Genomic DNA, 20,141 nt, shown 5'->3' on the forward strand with positions numbered 1-20,141 from the left:
TGTCTCTGACTCGTGCAGTCCCTGAGAATCTCCTGCCCTAGCACCCCACTGTCCCTGCTATTTCCCCTGGGGTTTCCACACAGGGAAGCTCGTTGCCCTGCTCAGAGGACACAACCAGGTGCTGTCAGGGCTTGGGGCTCTCCTGTGCTGAGGGGCTTCCTGGTAGGGTAGGGAAGCTGCTGCTCTTCCTCCCATGCTTCGTACTGCTGTCCCCCCATCCTGCCCTCATCCTTGGCTCCCCTGCAGGCAGGAGAGAAGAAAAGATGCACACGAGTTCAGGGTCTGTTATTTATTTACATAAAAACACTGACTAGTGCCACAGTTCCACCCCGGGCAAACAGCAGCTGCCTGTGCAGGGCTGTGTTTGCAGACCTGTGTGCTGAGAGACACCCCCCACTTTGCTCTGGGAGCTGCAGGGGCAGGGGAGGGAGGAGCAGCCCCGAGAGGCTGAACTTGGCTCCCAGCTCCTCTCGCCCCTGCTGTGGGAGTGCTGCTGGCAGCTCCTGTCGCTGCCTGCTTGCCCCTTCCTTTTGCCCCCCATGAGTGAGCTAAAAATACCCCCTACACCACATGCAAGGAGAACCCCACAGCCCCCGCCGGGCCCAGGGCAGCTCCGGAGCTGCGGCCTGGTGACAAACGCCTCTACTCTACGTGCCGGGCAGCCAGGACATGCCGGGTGTGGTTTTGGCTCTGGGGTTGCCGTGGGGGCGAGGGCTGCTTGGGGCTGTCCGTGCCCCCAGAGCCACGGCGGGGCTGGGGGGAGGCGCATGCAGCTGGAGTGGCCACCGGGCAGGACGGAGGTGCTGATAAGGGTGCGGTGCTGCTGCCGGGCCCCTCTCCCTGCTTACAGGCAGCTCTGCCTCCCCTCGGGGCCGGGGGGGGCGCTCTGAACCACACGGAAACCCGGTGTGTGGCACTGCCCTGTTCTTTGTCACTGAGCCCCTTCCGGAAAGTGCCACAAAGGCTGTGCTGCATCCCCTGAGGGCACCAGGGGCTGCTTGGGTCCCTTCCTGGGCTCCCATCCCAGCACATCCCTGCAGCCGGGCACCCCTTGCACTCTGGGACTGGGGTGGGCACCTCCAGCAGCTGCTGCTCTTGCCAGGGCTGCTCCAGGTGAGAGGGGCCTCGCTCACACCCTGGAGCGTAACGGGGTGCAGAGTGATGCCCCCCACTCCTGCGCACTGCAGGGCAGCCCCCACGTAGCGTCTGGGGCCTTGGCCTGCCTCCCCTGTGCACCAGCGTCACCAATCCAACTATTCCCGGTGAGGAGCAGAGCTGGGGGCAGGTGGTGGCAGCTCTGCGGGAGGGAGCCGGGGATAACACATACACACCACCGGCGGGGGAAGCGAGGAGCGATGCACACGCGGAGACGGACGGAGCGGGGCGGGGCCGGTGCATTCCAGTGGCTCCCGGGTGCGTTAGCACATGCGCTTGTACGTGTAGATGTAGGCCTTGCAGTTGGGACACGTGTGCGTCACGTCCTTGAAGTCATCGAACAGGCAGGGGATCAGGCAGCAGCAGAGATCACACCTGGAGCACAGGGAGAGGCAGATGCTCAGCTGGGGCAGCCCCTGGGCGTGGGGTTCACTCTGGGCCATGGGCAAGAGATGTGAGTAATTGTAGGGGCTGTCACCCCAGGAACCCCTCTGCTGCTCCAGTGCCACCTCTGTGCCAAGGTCCCCACCTTGCCCGACAGCTCAGCCAAGGCCACCGGCACTGGGGCCACGCAGGACCACGCTGCACACCCAAAACGAGGCCCCAGCTCTGCCTGCAGCACCTACCCCACGAAGCAGCAGAAGAAGCCAAGAAGGAAGCTCATGAGCCCAATCTCGTAGGAGATCTTGGTGGTGATGGCTTGCTGGCAGTGGGGACACACGGTCTGCACGGGGGCACCCTGGAAGATCTCTCCCTGCAGCACTGTCACTGTGGTGGCAGCTCCCGGTGGGACGAGCACTGTGGCTGTGTGTCCAGCAGGAGAGGGGTAGGGGCCTGGGGCAGGGTAGTAGCCCATGGGGGGGTGGGGGCCTGGGGGTGGGTAATATCCCGCTGTGAATGAGAAACAAACAAGTGAGCACCTTCGGACATGGCAGGAGAGGCCAGATCCTTACTGGGGAGGCCCCGACCCTGCTGCAGCCCCAGCCTTGGAGCACAGAATTGGGGCCAGCCCTGCTACAGGCACTGTGCCCCCAGCCCATCCCAAGGAACCTCGCTGCAAGCTCCAGATGGCCCCAACCCCCTCTTGTGCCCCCCCACTCCCCAGGGCACCAGGAAACTGGTGCTGTTTGTGCTGCTGCCAACCCCAGCTCCCTGCAGGACTCACCTGGTGGCACGTAGGGCCCAGAGCCATCCGTGGGCATGTGCGGGGGCACGAACCCCGGCTGCGAGGGCGGCTCATACGGGGGGGGTCCGAACTCAGGAGGGGGAATGGGAACCCCCTGGGGCTGTCCCACCACTGGGGTCACCCCCTCTGGAAGGAAACAGTCAGCAGCCAAGGAGGCAGTAGAACTGAGGGGAAGATGGGGTGTGTGCTCAGGGTGTCAACCCCAAGAGGGAAGAGGGACAAGAAGTGGGGGTACCCCCTTAAGCTGAATCTTCTGAGCCACAAGAAACCCAAATTCACCCTACAGCGGGGAGCAGTCCCAGGCTTTGAGCTGGGAGTGCTTCCTGCTCATCACTGCTCCAAGGACACTCCTGCCTCCCCCAAGGGTGACATGGGACAGATGGAGCCAGGCATTGCACCACCCTCCCCAGGCTGTGGAGGAGAGGCCAGTCCCAGAGAACCCCCCCTTCTGTGGGTCCTGTCTGTTTGGCAGTGTCCCCCCTGAGCAGCTGGGACAGCCCCAGTACCTGGTGCAGAGGGTGGGCCGTGCTTCTCTTCTATCAGCGGCGCCGAGGGGCCCCCCGGGTACGGTGGGGGTGGGTCATTGGACATGGCTCCAGGCAGCCCTGCAGGGACAGAAGCCTTTAGGTGACACCACAAGGAGCTGGCATGGTGCTTGGGGATGGAGGTGAAAGGTAACAGAGGAGGCCGGGGCTGGTGCCACCACTGCACCAGCCTCAGCTTCCGCCCCCAGAGCAGGACCAGGGGTATGCCCCCAAAGCTGGACTGGCAGGGGTATGGCCCCAAAGCTGGACTGGATGTGACCAGGCAGCAGCTCCAAGGTGTAAAATCTTCCTGCCAGCTCCATGGGGCTTCCCTGTAAAGGCCACCTGGTGCACAGCAGCTCATCGGGGCAGCTCTGGTCTGCATGGCCATATTCCAGGGCAGTGCTGGGCTGGAACATGCAGTGCCAAGAGCCTTGGCTGCACCCTTGGGGTACCAAAGGTGGGGAAGAGCTGCCCACAGCCCCCCACCTCCACCCTCAGTGACAGTGCTGTGCCCTGAGGGATGGCAGGACCTCTGCCCTGAGCCTGAAGTGCAAACCCCGGTACAGAGGGTGCAAACCCACAGAGCGTCTCTAAATAAATCCAGTGAGTTAAGGTAAGACTCAATTTAACAGCTGGAGCTGTTATTTTGGATGGGGTAGAATTTACCTGTCCTCTTCCCTGCAGCAACAGCTCAGAGGCCCTGACAGCTGAGAGAAGCAGCTCCTCTGAGCAGCGTAGTTTGGAAGGCGGCTTCTTCCACTGGATCTCTGTAAAAGGAGACAGCAAGTGAATTACAGAAATAGAGAGGAGTCACAGCTGCAGCACTGTCCTGGATGCCACACCAAACCCCTTCTCTTCCCTGGGCAGGAGCCTCCCCATGTGCCCCCTCAATGGCAGGCATGAGGCTCTGTGTCCTTGGCACATGGCAAAGCCCCACTGACACTCTCTGAGATCCAAGGAAGTGCCACAACATCGAGAAACCTGATTTCCCCATTTCCACTGGCTCAGTTATAGCTGACGAACTTGGGAAATACAAGTGAGAGGCTGCTCACTCCGTGCTTGGGACAGCTGCCATCAGGCATGGGACACGGTGACACTGCTGTCAGAGCCCAGGGAGCAGTGCTGGGAGCTCCATGCTTCACCCCAGCGGGCCAGGAGCAAACCTGACCCTCCTTGTCCCATTTGCTGGCACCAGTGCCACGTGCTGGGCAGCCAGCCCAGAGCACACCAACCTCCCCAGCAGGGCACAGCCTGCACAGGCACCAGGCCAGGCAGCCAGTGCTGCCCCAGCCCTGCATTGCAGGTGTGCCCAGAGGTGCCTGTGGGGCTCAACCACCTCCAGCGGGTCAAGCAGAGCCTAAGACTTGGCAAGCAAGGCAGGAAGACCCATCCCTCCCTCATCTGCATGGCTTTGCTTTACCTTACTCTTTTTTTCCTAGTTCACGCTCCCTGCAACTGAGCAGCCTCCTGCAAGGTAGCAGGAAATTTAATCAGTCCCTGGAGGAGCACCATCAGCTGTTGCTGCTCACGGAGAAGCACACTGATCCCCCCAGGAGCTGAGCAGATTCCTGACAGACACGGGGTCTCCCCCAGATTGTCCATACTTCCTGACTAGAATTCCTCCCCCAAGGTCTGAAACAGTGTTGCAGCTACACAGCTTCAAAGGGTAACACCAGGGCAGCTGGGGGTCGTCTTCCTCCTTAAGAGCCCAGGGAAGCAGAGTTGCCATGGCACAGAGCATTTCCAGGCACACAGCAGAGCTGCCTTCTCCTTCAGTGACCTACAAAGCCACAAACTGGGCCGTGCTCCTTTTAGCTCAGTGGGGATGTGAAGAAAAGGAGGATTTATTCTTTTCACAGCAGCCAACCCTGCACATCCAGGAGCCTCAGACCTTCCTGTCCCCATGCCTGCAGGGGTTCTGGATGAGCCTAGCCCAACTGGAGCATCCCAGAATCCTCACTTGGGGACACCAGCCTGCCAGGGAGCTTTCCTTGCCCTCACAGGCCAACTGTGCCCACAGCTTTCCTAACATAAAACATCTCCTCCCATTCCTGCTCAGATGCTGCTTTCCCGTAATAATCTTTCAACACTCCCCAGCCTCACTCCCCCCATCAAAGCAGCTGGGAAGTAAATGCAGGTGGGTGCTGCTCCACCAACACCCATCAGATGAAGCAGAGCCCTGGGGTGAGCTGGCCACCAATGCTGCCACCCTGGCCAGGAGGGAGTGACAGCCACCAGGGTGACAGCCCACGGCTCCCAGAGCCACACGTGCATGGGATGCAGGAAGCTGTGGGATGCAGGGCTGTTCTGTTCCTACTTGGCAGGCTCAGTTGCTCCTAATGCAATATTCTGCTTATTAAAAGAGATCTGTAAAGAGTAAGATGTTGGCTGTGTGCCCTTCCCAGGAGGAAAAGAAAGCCTGTTGCTTTTAAGCCTCTTAGAAGCTGTTTCTCTCCTGTGCTTTCTTTCATCTCCATGTGAGCAGCACAAAACCTGGCCCATTTCTGACGGAGAGCTCCGTGGGAAACCAGAGGGCACTGGGCAGGAGCTGCCCCAGGGCATCGCCCACCACCCTGGCACTGACAGCCCTGCAGTATTCCAGAATTACCAGGTTTAAGTTCAAGATCTGATGGAATCACCAATGTCTTGTGCAGGTCCTTCAGAACAAGGACACACTGCAAGATCCTAAGACTCAAAAGGATCTGGTTATTGTAGAAGGATGGAGAGAGGCGATGCTATTTCCAGCTACAAATGCAGATTAGCTCTTCTCAACTGGAAGATCAGCTTCTACTGGTTTCCTCTGCAAACTACAGAGGATAAATCCACTATGGAAGCAGAATCATCACAAGCATTAATTCCTTCAGTTAAACACAGAAGAGAGGCAAAGGACCCCCACGCCCCCAAGGAATTGATATTTGCTAAAGAAAACAAAAAAGAAAATATTCTTATTAACCTGCTGGGGCACAGTAGCGTGACAGATACAACCAGGACAGCACAGCTCCATCACAGCCTCCCAGCAGAAAGGGCTTGGCCCACCCTGGCTATGGCCTCAATCCTCCCCTGGCTCTGTGCTCCCTGATCTCATTCCAGGCAGCTCTGGGTGAGAAGATTTCTAGGTGCCCTGTTCAGATCAGAGGTGTAACTCTCAGCCCCAAGAGGTCTGTCTGAGGCCTCTCACACAGCGAGCACAGCCAAAGTGTCGTGGGCAGCACTCAGCCCTGCCTGTGGAAACACAATGCTTTCTAATCCGCCTCCTTCCTGTGCTCAGCAGCTCCCAATCCAGTTAATGAGGGATTGGACAATCCTAGAAGGGTTTGAAAGGACCTTAAAGCCCATCTCATTACAACACCCCCTGCCATGGGCAGGGACACCTTCCACCATCCCTGGGTCCAAGCCCTGTCCAACCTGGCCCTGGGCACTGCCAGGGATCCAGGGGCAGCCACAGCTGCTCTGGGCACCCTGTGCCAGGGCCTGCCCACCCTCCCAGGGAACAATTCCTGCCCAATCTTCCATCCAACCCTGCCCTCTGGCAGTGGAAGCCATTTCCCCGTGTCCTGTTATTCAAGGCCCTTGTCCAGATCAATACCTCAGAGCCCCTGGTTCCCATTACTGACATGTTCAAAACTGATACAATGCAACTCCCAGCAGTGATGAGAGGAGCTGATGCGTCAGGGTCCAGTGTCCCATGCTGGCTCTATTTCCCTCTGTTACATCACTGCAGAAACAGTTTGGGATTCACATACGGCATGAGAAAAGGTCTGCACATCCCCCTGCTTTCCAACAGGCAAGGAGGGCACCACTCATCAAAAACAACTGGTGTGCAGTGGGACCAGGGAATATTGTCCCACCTGAACAGGTCCTAACACCATTAAACAGATAATGCCATGAAGAGCATGGACACAGATAATTCAGATTTGGTCTGCTAATGCCATTCTTCCCTGGCAGCAACTGTCTGTGTGCTTCAAGCTGCTTCCTCCTGGGTGAGAAAATCTCCACGGGTGAGACAAACCTGGCAAGGGCAGAGCAGATGCTGGCAGGTCCAGCTCACGTGCCAGCCCTGATGGTGCAGCGCTGGCCCCGGCAGCTGAGTCAGTCTCACAGCACCACTGAGATCCATCCCACAGCCTGTGCCGTCCTTGCTCCTGCTGCACTCATAACGGAGATGCACAGCAATTCAGCTTTGTTTCCTCCATGGGAGCGGTGGCTCCAGCCACTGAGACAGGAAGCGGCATTTGTTCATACTCAACCATGTTCAGTGACACTGACACTTCAGAAACTGCTGCTGCTCATTTTTGGACTCTTCCTCCATTAAAAAAAAAACCTTCTGATATTTGAAAAAATAAAAAAACACACTAAAATTCAATTAATAAACAAGGGAAAATATATGAGCACTTTTAGCTCCACCACACATCAAAGAGATGCAGATTCCAGCTTGCAGGCTTTTGGAAATACAGCTTTAAAAGCTAAGAGTCCTGAAGACACTGGGCCCTTACTGAGCCCAGCACCTTTCCTTTAGAAATAGGATTGTGGCCAACACCATCCCAGGAAAGATACCTGTGTGCCACAGGCTACGTGCTCCAGAAACTGGGAAATACTGAGACTAGGAAGGGTGTGGGCACAAAAGGCCCATCAGACGCTGGCAAAATCTCATTTGAGCCAAAGTCTGTTACTCTTCAAAAGGAGCTTTAGGGGCAGCAAGGAGTGAGAACCTAAACCGAGCAGGGTGTGCTGAGGAGGACGGAGTCATACCCCAACTCTGGCAATCCCAATCCCAATCGCTCTCCTCCACAATGGCACTTGTGAAGGGCACCTCCAAAGCCAGCCTGGAGCTGCATGTTCCCTGTGCTCCCCACGTTCCCTGGGTCACAGCTGTGCCTGGAGCTCACCGGGATGTTCCCCCTGCCCGTGCCGTGCCCGGGGCTCGCAGGGCTTTGCCCTCTCCGTGCGCATGCCCGCTCGCACGGTTTGCAGGGATGCGGCTCAGCTCCCACCACGCGCAATCCCACCGGCCAGCTCTTACCTCCAAAGGAAAGACAGCATAAATCTCTGCTGAACAAGCAGGATCAGTGGTTATTTCTGCCCGGTTTTTATGCAGAACAACAAAAAGATGTTTTCCCTGCAAACGAGCCGAAGCTCCCCCTCAGCTTTGCTCTTCCCATGCGCATTTGCTGCCCCCAGCCTGCACACCACCTCCCCAGAACCGGGAGGGAGGAAGAAACAGCACAGAGTGCTTCAGCCTCCTTCAGAGAGAAGGATGTGCTGGCAGCTCTTGACCATGTACCCGCTCCTTTACCCGCTGTTACCCTTGGCAGCACCTCCTCAACTCCTCATCCTGGTCTTGGACAAGGCAGCAAGAGGGCGCATGCCTGCAACGCTCTGCAAGGCACCGATGGAAACGGAAACCCAAGTGAAGGACTGAAGGAAAGGTCTGTTCTTTCTCTGAGCAACTCAGCTGTGTTTTCCTAAGTCTAAGTCACTGCCAGGGAGCATAAACCCACTGTTCAGGGATAGCCAGGCTGCTCCCAGAACAGCAGATTTCTTCCACACTTCTGCACTAAGATTTCAGCTGCAGAAAACTGCTTCTTCCAGAAGGGTCAGGCTGTTCCTTCAGTGCCAGCACAGAAAGCTCAGCTGGCAAGGCAGGCCAGCAGCCCTCCTTTAAAACAAAGGAATGCCGGAGAAAAAGGTTTTTCATCATTTGAACCAGGTATGTCAGACAGCCAAAGCTCCCTGCTCTGCTCTCCAGAATGCGAATCTCTGGAGGAGCTTCCCCATTGCTGTCGTTTACTTGGGGACCTTGGACGTATCGTTTGACCTTCTGTGTGCCACCATCACCCAGCAGACAAATCACCTCAGAGCAGGATCCTCGCCGGCAGCCAGGTGCTGTATCCAAAGCAAGATTTCCCAGGGCATTAAATCCAAGGCACAATCAGATAATCTCCAAGCGCAGCCCCGGCTCAGCTGTCCTTGGCCAGAGATTCAAACTGCCGCTTCCAGCAGCTCCTCCGCACGGATGTCAGGAAAACCACACACAAAATCCTCCCTGCTTAAGAGAAGGAGGCTTTATCTGCAACACCCACAAAGGGTTACGTGCGGGAGGAGCTCCTGCAGGACCTGCTGCCGCCTCTGGGATTCTCTCCAGTGCTATTGCCTCAGGATGGGCTGACCAAGCGCTCTTGGCTCTTCACACTGGGGCTGCAGAAAACAGCCTTGCCAGGACCTGCTTAACCTGAATCTTTAAAGACAAACCAGCCAAAATGAAAAGAACAAACTGAGGTAGGTCGTTCTGTCTGCTGTTGGCTCCCAGGATGTGGCACAGAGCTGTGGGAAGCATCACGTGCTAGCAGAGCTCACGGTGACACCCAGGAGCCAGGAGGGGATGAAAGGGAGGAGGGGTCACAACCCTACACTCCAAAACTGGACCCCAGCCCTTCCATGTTGCTGGGGAAAGTTGAGGTGTACACAGAGCACTCTGCACCACCAGGGCAGCTGAATTCGGCCCCCAAAAGCCAGTTTTCTGAACACGGAGCAAGCAGGGACACATTGCAGCCAGGCTGCCCCACAGGCTGCCACCGGCCCTGGGAAACCCACTCGCCCACTCAGGATGTGCTCACTGTTCAGCCCTTTCCAGCAGGTGTCCTGGCTGCACAGGCCGCAAAACACCAGGTGTGCTCATGGATGTGATTAAAATAACATTAAAGATAACGCTGAGCTCCTCTGCACCCTACCAGTGTGCTCCAGAGAGATGAGAAAAGGAGGGTGCTGCAAGCCAAATCCCTGGGGAAGCAGAGAGCTTTTCCATGAGACTTTCACTGCTGTTCACAAAGAATCCACGCTAACACTTGATAACATCCATGGGAAAGCATCCAGTGATAGCAGCAGCTGTTGCCTCCAGTGCTCTATATCTACTTAATTTTCCCCCAGAGAGGATACATCCTGCATTACATCATCCCTTTGATATCTGTTAATAATGGTGATAACACAACCTGCCAGAATCTCAAGCAATTAAACGCAACACTGTTTTAACGTAGCACCAAACACAGCCGTGCCACAAGAATAGCTGTTCATTTAAACAAGCAAACAAAAATACCCCAGCTCAAGAAGCTTAACAGCAAGCAGAAGCCTCAGGAGGTGGGGAGAAGCTCTACAGCTCTTAAGCACAGCCACAGATCCGAGCTCACCTCTGACGGCAGCCCAGAACAGAGGCTTAAGGATGGGTTAGGAAGGGATCAAAGGCAGAACTGTCAGTCCCTCCCACTCCCAGCAGTCATGGCTTTGGAGACTGGGCAGCCTGGAGGTTCTCCATGGAGCACCCCAGGTTATTCCCAGTCACCAAGTACTGCTCTTCAGTGACCTACACAACAAAGCATCTGCTGCTGTCAGCATCTGCTGCCTCTCATCTGGGGGACAGCAGCACAGAGAAGGTGAATATACAATGAGTACCCACTATGTCTCACAGCAAAGCCCAGGGGTTTATAGATTCCCTTTCCAATGCCAAATTAAAAATATTTTATTTCTTTAAGCACTCACTCTTTCATTTCTTCCTCCTTCTATAGAATTTTTTAGAGAAAAGTGAAATTACACAGCTACATCATTGCTGAATCAAACTGAGTACGTGTGTGACGTCCATTAAATGACACAGCGAGCTCCAAGGGAGGAAGAAATTAGAATCAGAGATGATCAGCACTTTTGCATTTCAATTTCAGAATTAATCAGAGCCCAAGAGCGTATTCAGAATTCCCTTGCAGATTTTGCAACACAATGAAATCATTTGGAATACACTGGTGGTGATTCCAGATCCATTTTCAAGCGCTGTACAAAACATATGCCACGGCACTGATGTTTCCTTACCCGAGGAGAGCACCAGCTTGCTAGGACTGGCTCCAGTCTCCAGCATTAGCATTTCCCACGCTCACAGATCCCCCTGCCTCGGCGCCAGAGAAGCTGCTGACATTCACATTGAACCGGTACAATGTCACCTTGCACTTTTTTTTGAGGATTAGTGTGAAGTGCTCTGTGTCACTCAATTTTATGTAAGGCCAAGGCTCGCTCTGCAAAGCAGTGTGGTTTGGGGCTCAGCAGGATCTCGTGTGTAAGGTCTGAGATTTCTCCTGAGCCCCAGTGCCAGCAAGGAGGACCCACACATATGCCAAGATGGGCACCAGAGGAACGTTTCCATGCTGAGGCCGTGTTACCACACTCGCTTTCTTGCTTCCACAGAACTTCCCAGTTCCAGACTGGGACCTCTCTTGGAGCTGCCATGGGCCACCAGCATGGGGCTGGATTGTCCCATGGCATTTGGACAGGAGGAGGGTACCTGGCACTGCCCTGCTCCCAAGCCCAACTCATTTGGGCTGCTCAAAGACAGATGATGATGCCCGAGAGGGGACAACCCTTGGATTAATCAACAGCCCCTGAGTGTGCCCAGTGCTGGGCACCCCCAAGTTACAGAGCTCCTGCCATCCCCAATTCTTCCTCCAGTTCCCACCAGACTTGGCTACACATTGACTTCCAGGTCCAATAGTCATTTTCACTCCAGGCATGACTGTGGTTTCAATTTGCAGCACCAGTTCCTGCCAGCTCCTTCATATCCTCCTCCCCAAAGCTCCTACTGAAAATGTAGGACAGAGCTGGACTCCAAGCAGCCCCAAAACACAGAACACCCCTCTCCAGGTCCCTGCTCTGGGCTCTTCCAAACCCTTTCTCTGTCACAGCAACACCTCTCTGCTTTGCTGCTCCATGAAGAGCATCGCTGGTCAGAGGGTTTGGAACAGTCCCGGGGCCGGGTCACTGCTCCCACAGCACAGGATGGGACAGGGAAGATTCAAGCCTGTAATAGCAGGATGCCCTCAGGGCAGGTAAATAGCTCAGCTGCTCAAATCCTCTCCTGAGCCCCAGGAAAATGCGGCAGCTGCCACAGTTACGACACTAAACCGGCTGGGAACTGAATTCTCTCACATCAGAGCAGCCCAGCAGGCAGCTCCAAACTGAGCTCCCACCACGATAAACCATCCTGAGTCATGGCAAGGAGAGACTGAAAGGCTAAATTACACCCCCTGCGACAGCCGCGAACTCTGGGGGAAACCTCTGCTCCCAAAACACAAATAGGCTGCAGATGACATCCCTGTGGCAGACCTGCAACAAGCCCAGGGAAAGCGCTGATATTTTACACCAGTGGAAAGGGTGCCTGGTCCCCGCTTGCTCCAAGACCACGTGAAGATTTTGGAGGAGCTGAGCAGTCCCAGCAGCGCAGGTGGGAAGGACAAGCTGGGGCTTCAGCACAGGCCCAGCCTCCTGCACACAATTCCTGATATAGCACAAAGCAGAATGAAGGCGTTAAGTTAATTAGGAGACACACCAAAGATGCCTCTAAGAAAAGGGCAGCATGCACACACCAGCAGCAGCTTTTTATCCAGTGCTCAGCTAAAAACACAAGCCCAGAAGAGTGGGCAGCAGCCAGAACCCCAACCCCACTGCACTCCTCTACTCCATATCCCAGGCTTTATCCTCCCCTCCAACACACGGATCCAGCTCCCCTTCTGCCATGAGCTGGGTGACTGGGACCCCTGAGGACCTCAAAAGCATCCCAGGTTGGAGTCACTGCAGCAGGGGTACAGCTTTGGCTCTAGTCCATGATTTCCTCCCAAAATGGAGCTGCACTGAATCCTACGGGTTCCTTTCCCTCCTTTAAAAGGGTGCCCTGCTTCTCATTTGGAGAAATAATCAATAAAATCTAACAGGCTGCTTTTCATTCATCCCCAGCCAGAAATCTAATCTCCTGTTAACAGCACAGCCCTGAACACATCATTTATCTGCTGCGGGTACCAGCACACGCAGATTTTACAGCCGTAGAGAGCGAGGCTGCCTGCATCACAACGACTAATTTATTCTCAGAAAGGCTAATTTAATCTGGCATTGAATGTTCTCAAAGCCTCCTCACACAGAGCGGCTTTTCTCTTGGTTGGCTTAACAACAATACAGCATATCCAAAAACGTGGAGGGATGCTAAGGAAGAACACTGCCCCTGTGTTTTGAGCCCTCTAGTCTGAGAAATTTCTCTTGGTAACTACAGGCTTTGAGAAAACATAGAGTCCCTCTGGTTTTTCAAAAAGCCAACTGTATTTTCAAGGCAAAATACACAACAATTTAGGCTATTTCCCCCCACATACAACTGTGTCTTGACAGAAATAGCTGAGTTCTTAATAAAAGTAAAATCCAGCAAAGGTTGTTCAATATTAGACAACTCATTCACTTCCAACTGCACATCAAGAGCAGCAGCCAGCACACCTGGCCTGGGAGTGCTCCCTGCCACAGCAGGTGACCTTCCACACTACAGAGGAATAAACTTCAGGGCTAATCCAAAAGCTTTTTGTTTAAAAAAGGCTGGGTGACTACACCATGAAGTGTCTTGGAGCATCCTTCAGCTTCCCAGTCTCTGCCATCTGCAGAGGGGCAATAAATAAGCCATCAGAAAGTTTTTTCCATTGTTTTTAAACTCTAGGTGGTATTTTCCCTTTACTTGTGACACTACACACAAAGGCAGCGTGTACCCACAGCCAGTCTGAGCCACCTGATCCTCCATGGACATGGCACCACGTGCTGGTCCTCACCTGGATCCATCTGCCCCTTGCCCAGGAGATCACTGGAGAGCCAAGCACAGCTCCCTGGGGTCAGAGGGGCTACAGAAAAGCAGATTTGAGCTTTACAATAGACAGAGCTGGAGCAGTCTAACCATCCATGCTCAGGATTGTCACCACCATCCTGCTGGGAAAGAAAAGCTGCTGCTGTGCAAGCCTGGATCATATCTGAGAGGGCTCCTTTGCTACAAGGGCAAAAACACGCCCCAGATGACATCCAGCAATTTAGGACGATTCAGTAATGTGGGAAAAAGGCAAAAATCAGAGGGAAGCAGAGCATTTACGCAGGCCACAGAAGAAACTGAGAAGAAAACAACACAAGACTCCCCTTGTTCCTATCTGTCAGGAATTGCTGTCCCAAGAATAGTCTATTCAGAAACCAGGAAACTCAGAGAGCAGCGGGGAAGGGCTGAGTCATGGCCATTTGGAAAAAAAAGAAGAAATAACCCACAACAAACCCGTCCAAAAGGGAAGGAGAAAAAACATGGGACAAGAGCTGTTCTGGGTCTTGGAGATATGAACAAGTCAACCCAGAAAATATTAGTCAATCTTTATTTTCAAAAGCTCTGCAAACAAATTATACTGCCATAAAATGCAGCTGACCCTCCCTCTTACTTGTGGGAAGCAAATTGTTGTACCAGGAAAAGTTGCTGGTGCTTCCCAGCACCAGCCCCTGGCTGCAACACCCCCTCGGCCACGCACAGCTGCCAGGACACAAACAACTCCCAGTTTGTGCCCTGATTTTTGTTCCTCTGCAGCATTAGCATCCAGACATCCCAAAGGTTTACAGGCTGGGCAAGTGCTATCCCTTCGGAAAAGCACATCCATCTCGGGGATGCTATTAGCAGAGCGTGAGGAGCCACTTCCCTTCCCCACAGTGGAAGGGCACGAAGTAAAACATGACTTGGATGGGCTTCCCACAACTCTGTGAACAGACTGAACAGATGAGCCAAAGCCAAGGGCTCCCAGCTCACATCCAGCCTCAGCACTGCCAGTCTGGCCCCCAGCAAAAGTCCTCCCACATGACAGTCTTTGTTCTGTGACCTAAATGAAATCAATTGTACAATAATTCTCCCCAAGACAGTAATCTTGCTCACTCACCCATCATCTGAGAGATCACACCTGCTCTCCAGCTGTGGGGCTCTGGGAGGAAGAGACTTCTGAGCAATGAGGGGCTTATTTTCCACACAATTCTTTGATGATCCCTCACAAATCAGGGAAGGGGGGGAGTGTCTGTCTTTTCAGTCAAACAGCTATGCTTCTAAACATATCTGGAAAAACACCTTTTAATTAATTTTATCTTGCCCCGTGAGGTACTGTCAGATGGAAGATGCAAAGGGAGGAAGGGGGAAGCCCCTCAGAGCTGCTGCCTGTGGGAGTGGGTCAAGACAAAGCCTGCTGTCCCCAGACTGTGACAGATCCCCTGTGCTCAGGTGTAAGTGCTCACCTCCTCCCAGCTCTGGGAATGGCTGGGAAAACCACAAGCCCTCCATATGGAGACCCAACCTTGACACTAACTGCAGAATGACAGCTCAAGGAAACTGTCCCAAAGCAAACAGGCTCTCATGGTTCAAATCATGAGTAAAAGTCCTTTCCCCTGCAACCACGCAATGCAAGGAGCAAATAAAGATGAACTACAGCTACAGCATGGGCTCATATGCATGCATCACAGCAAGGGGTGATGGATGGAATTTAGGATTGAAAGACAGAATGCAGGATGGAACAGTAAATGTGTAACCTTAAAGCAGAATACTTCTTCCAAAAACATCTTCCAAAACTGTTCATAGGGAACCAGGCTGTTAGGGCAAGGTAAGGAAGGGTTTCCTTCTAAATGCAGAGACTAGGTACCAAAGAAGGTTCAGGAACATACACAGGAGAGACAGTTTGGGGCAGTGGGACCCCCATCTCAGCACAAATGCTTTATCCTAAAATCGACAGGACAACTGGGTAATATTCCATTTTCTTATGTATAAAGGGGGCAAAGGATAGTAATGCACAGTGACCTTACTAACCACAGTAACAATGAAATATATTCCTTAATTTGCACAGAAAGCTCCAGCTCAGCTCTTCATTCTCTGATCATCTCAGTGTCCATCATGCCAAGTGGTACAAAGTCAAACGTGCACTGCCAGCAGCTGCTCTGCACGGTTCCTAAGATGTTAATCACATTGCCATCTTTTGGGGCTGTTTATTTTATTTTCTCACCCTAAACACAGGCCTGCTAAGAGAGCCCAGATTAAAGACAGCTGCACTGAAGTGCCTCACGTGGAGACGTGCAGCATGAAGTACTTTGCTCCTGCCTCATCCTCCACCCAAGTCAATGACCAGAACAGGGCTGCTTTCGAACAGCTGTTTCTTACCACCACAAACACACAAATTTAAGACTGCAGCCACAAGGCAGCTCAGAACGAATGGGCCCAAAGCAAAACTGTAACAGCAGCCAAGAGTCTCCCTGAGCGTTTCGCGCCGGAAATAAAATCTGAGCTCCTCCTGCCTCAGAGACTTTATTCGGGTGAGAAAATGGATCGTGGTTTCCTACAGCAGCTGCTCCAATTGCATTCCCTTTGATCAGAGGAGCAGACAGGTCCTATGCAGAGCAGGTAAAGATCTGACACTGCTCATGAAAGTGGCACTGCTTCTCTCCAGCCGTGAGATGGATACCCAGTGCTGTTTGGGAACAGCAGGGAAATAGCAAGGTGAACATCACAACCCAAGGCAGAAGTTGCTCATTGTGTGTTTTCTGAAGGAAAGAGCGTACACAGACCTCTGTGTTTGCACACTTGTGTGTGCAGGTGTCTTGCTGTGAAACCTTCAGGAGAGCTGATTTGCTCCAGGCCAGAGTCCTTTGTCTGCATAAGGGCTGCAAAATCAGGTCCTGGAAGCAAAACCAACCAAAAACCTCCAGCATCTTGCAGAAATACTAAAGTTCCCACTACAAACCATTACTGTTCTTGTATCAGGGAAAAGGGAACAGTAGTGCACAATTCCTTTTAAGACATCACTGAGTGCAGCTAAGAGCCACCAGGCATATCAGCATTTATTTGTTGTTTCCTGACTCTCCTGCCCACCCTGTGTTCAGCAGCTTTGCATGGCTCACTCTGGGAGAACACCTTCTGAGAAGCTGGCACACCTGTCTAGAAGCTCAGACAGATTCAGTCCTGCTGCCTTTGCCATTATTTTAATCTCCATATTATGTAAATGCTATGTATTGCCTCTCTAGCTCACCTGGCAGCCATCAGCCTTTCCTGGAAAGGTACAGGAAAGCTGTTACATGGTACAGAGCCCTGCTAATAGTGGCAAGAGCGAAGCACCGGCCCCACTGCAGACACCACAAAACCCACTAGTTAAAAAAAAATTAGCTTCTTTCAATCCAGGGTATTCTCTCCTGATTTAAGCAATCATAAGAAATCAAATGTAGGGCTTTACAATGTACCCCAAACAGACACAGAACACTGAATTTCATGCTTCTCTTTACCCACGAGCAGCAAACAAGTCTTGGATCAGACCAGATAATAACAAGTTTGTGTATTTCCTTCCAAAACCACTCATCCTCATACTGGACGATCAAAAACATCCTTTAAACACATGCATTTAGCTGGTAAACTCACATCTGAAAGGGAAAAAATATATTCTTTTACATTATAAAATTACTTTCATCCCTTCTTTGGCTGTGTTAATGAGTAAGACTGGCAATGGCAACATTTCTTCAGGTGCCAACACCATGACAAGGACCCAAACTCCCCCCAAAACATACAGAAGTTGTGGACAGGCTTTAGTCTGGCCCCTGCCTGAACATCCCTTGCTACAGGAGCACCTTAGCTGTGCTCTCAGGACACATTTGGCAACCTGTGCTTCATCCAGAAGGAAAACAGTGCCTATTGAGGCTTCCCAGGACAGAAAGAGCTGATTTGGAAGTGACCTTCAAAAACATGCCATAATCCAACAGCAGGTGCTGAGGGAGACGTTCTCCCTCCCTTCAGATCTGCAGCTGAGACAGAGCAGAACAGGAACACAAGGAAGTGAGTTTCAGAACTGAATTTGAGGTGCAAGACCTGTTGAGGGAACACAGGCAGCTCAGCACGCTCTCCCACCTTATCAGGAAGGGTTCTGAAATCAGAGAAGCTCCCTCGGTGTTAGCTGTCCCTGCGACACCCATGGCAGGATGTTTTGGTACACGGTAGGAACACACACATCCACATTCCCAGCACCAGCCCGAGTCAGCCCTGAGCACACACGGCCACCGCAGCTCCACCACCCCTGCAAGGGCAGCGGGGCAGGACCGAGCACGTTTGCTCCACTTGGCATTGCCTGGGGACATCTGGGGACACTGCTCCATCCCCCTGCCCTTGTTACAGACATGAAGTCACTGCCTGCCTACCTCCGAGCTGGAATTAGTTCCTCACGTAACACCTAAGGAGAACAGAGCAGGAGCATGGCTAAACACTTCCAGGGATTTCCTGGGGCACATGGATGTCACCACAACATTGAGACAGAGAAGCCTTTGGGAGAGGGAAGTTTTCAGCCTGTGCTTTCCACATGGGTTTGTTTAGCTCCTGAACATGAATGGATGACATACTGTGGTTATATACCACACTCTGTCTATGTAATACTCACTGTAGTTTTCCCTGCTGCCTACTCTGGTCACACTCTGAGATCAGCAGAAATTAAAGCCCCGTTTAAGTACTTTGGGTGAAGGGAACAAACAGAAGGCTCTTGTGCATACTCCCAAAGAGCTTCTCAGAGAGTTCTACATACAGCCCAAACTCACTGGAATTATAATTTAAAACATTTCTACTTAAAATCATTGTACCTGATCTCATCTCTACCACCTGATATTTTAGGCTCAGCCCAGAATGTGACAACTGCCAGCCCTCTCCACAGTTCTCACTGGTGCAAGGAGACCACCTCAGAGCAGCTTTTCCTTGGGCCAAGGGGCACAAACCTACACTTGTAGGGACCTGGAGAAGTTTAACCTTGAGCATGGCTCATGTGGAGGATCCAGAGCACACTGGCACAGCAGTGTCCATCTCTGCCTGCATGTTCCCACTCCTCTACATAGCCCTGGAGCTTTCCCCAGGATCCCAACCTCATTCCTCTGTTTAGCAGCAATCACCCCCACCGTGCTTTTCCTAAGGACACCGAACACTGCCTTACAGCTACCCTTTGCCTCTCCAGTCCCCTTGGGAGGGGGAACCCAGATCTCACCATTCTAATGGTTAAAACCCCCACAACTTCACACTAATATTTATTCCTTGGTGTTTGTTGCTGTGCACTAACTGAAGGAGCTCTCCTCATTTCACACTGCCAATGTGCCAATATCATCCTCACCCATTTCTCTTCCTGTTCGTCAGGACATCTCAGCTTCTTCCGGCTCCTCTAAAATGTGTTCATCATCCCTGATCCCTGGGCGAGCTAGTCTCTCCGGAGCAGGGATAACTGGAAACGCACGCCTTCGTTCCTAGGCCTGCTTCCCTGCTCTCCCGGGATCTGTGTGGATCACATTTGCTCCTCTCCCAGCTGTGCCCTCCCTGCAGCCCCCGCCAGCTCATGACCTCGGCCGGGCAGCAGCGCTCGCCTTACACCGGGAAGTCTTTTCCCAAGTACACGACCTCGCTTTCCACCAGATTAAATTTCATCCCAACCCTCCCGTCCCAACCCTTCCTGGCACTGCTGAGGACACAGAGCTAAAGCCTTGTAAAATGTTAGCAGTACCCTGCGACACTTTGTCAGCGTTAAAGGCCCGTCCGAGGCCAGGGCTGCCTCCCGCCCCTCTCCCGGCCCATGTCCCCATCCAGCCGTACGTCCCCGGCTCCGCAGCGAACGCTGCAGCCACGGCCGAGCACCGAGCCCTTCCCTCGGCCTAGTTCCTCCCCACAGAGTTAACCAGGGGTTGATTTCCATCCCTTTTCTTCCCAAGAGTGTAGCGCTGCTCTTCTCCTGCCTGTATCCCCGTCAGCGCTCAGCGTCCCCCCAGTGCCGAGTGTCCTCCCGAGCTCGGTATCCCGCCTCCGGTTCTCAGTGTCCCCCATGCACGGTGTCCCCCCCGGTGCTCGGTGTCTCGCTCCGGTGTGTCCAGCCGGCCCCGCTGCCGGGAGGCCGCCGCGGCCTGTCCGGGTCTGAGGGGCCCGTGCCGCCTTCCCCCCGCGGCCCCCGGCCCGCGGCCCCCGGGTCCCGCTCCCCACCGCCCACAGGCACCTACCGGCTCGCGGCGGCGGCTCCGGCACCTGGCGGCGGCGGGCGGGGCGGGCCGGACTGGGCGGGCGGTGCCGCGGCTGGGCGGGCCTGGGCCGTGCTGGGCCAGCCGGGGGCCGGGCCGGGCCTGCTCCCGCCGCACTGGGCAGTTCCGGGAAGCCGCAGGCTCAGGGAATCACAGCGCGGTTTGGGCTGGAAGGGACCTTAAACATCATCCCGTCCCACCCCCTGCAATGGCAGGGACACCTTCCACTATCCCAGGCTGCTCCAAGCCCCGTCCAACCTGGCCTTGGACGTTGCCGGGGATCCAGGGGCAGCCACAGTTTCTCTGGGTACTCTGTGCCAGGGCCTCACCACCCACACAGGGGAGAGTTTCTTCCGTATAGCTAACCTTAACTTCCCGTCTTGGAGTTTGAAGCCATCCCCCTTGTTCTGTCACTCAAT

General features: G+C 53.7%; 1 protein-coding gene across 3 annotated transcripts; it reads right to left on the reverse strand.

Annotated features, from left to right (window-relative positions):
- Window positions 1-274: 274 nt before the first annotated feature.
- On the reverse strand, window positions 275-19,758 carry CDIP1 (cell death inducing p53 target 1). 3 transcript variants are annotated; one of them, XM_040078843.2, is made up of 6 exons: window positions 19,705-19,758; window positions 3,535-3,635; window positions 2,848-2,946; window positions 2,321-2,467; window positions 1,782-2,046; window positions 275-1,530 (listed from the first exon to the last, which is right to left on the reverse strand). In XM_040078843.2, exons 3-6 carry the CDS (start codon window positions 2,930-2,932, stop codon window positions 1,419-1,421), a joined length of 609 nt encoding a protein of 202 aa, XP_039934777.1. In that variant the 5' UTR covers window positions 2,933-2,946; window positions 3,535-3,635; window positions 19,705-19,758; the 3' UTR covers window positions 275-1,418. The 3 variants fall into 3 exon arrangements, with proteins under 3 accessions (XP_039934777.1, XP_039934779.1, XP_039934778.1); XM_040078845.2 differs by lacking the exon at window positions 19,705-19,758 and adding an exon at window positions 8,720-8,896; XM_040078844.2 differs by lacking the exon at window positions 19,705-19,758 and adding an exon at window positions 7,889-8,203.
- Between the last annotated feature and the right edge of the window lie 383 nt (window positions 19,759-20,141).

This window comes from Hirundo rustica, chromosome 15 (assembly GCF_015227805.2).
Source record: "Hirundo rustica isolate bHirRus1 chromosome 15, bHirRus1.pri.v3, whole genome shotgun sequence".
NCBI lineage: Eukaryota > Metazoa > Chordata > Aves > Passeriformes > Hirundinidae > Hirundo > Hirundo rustica.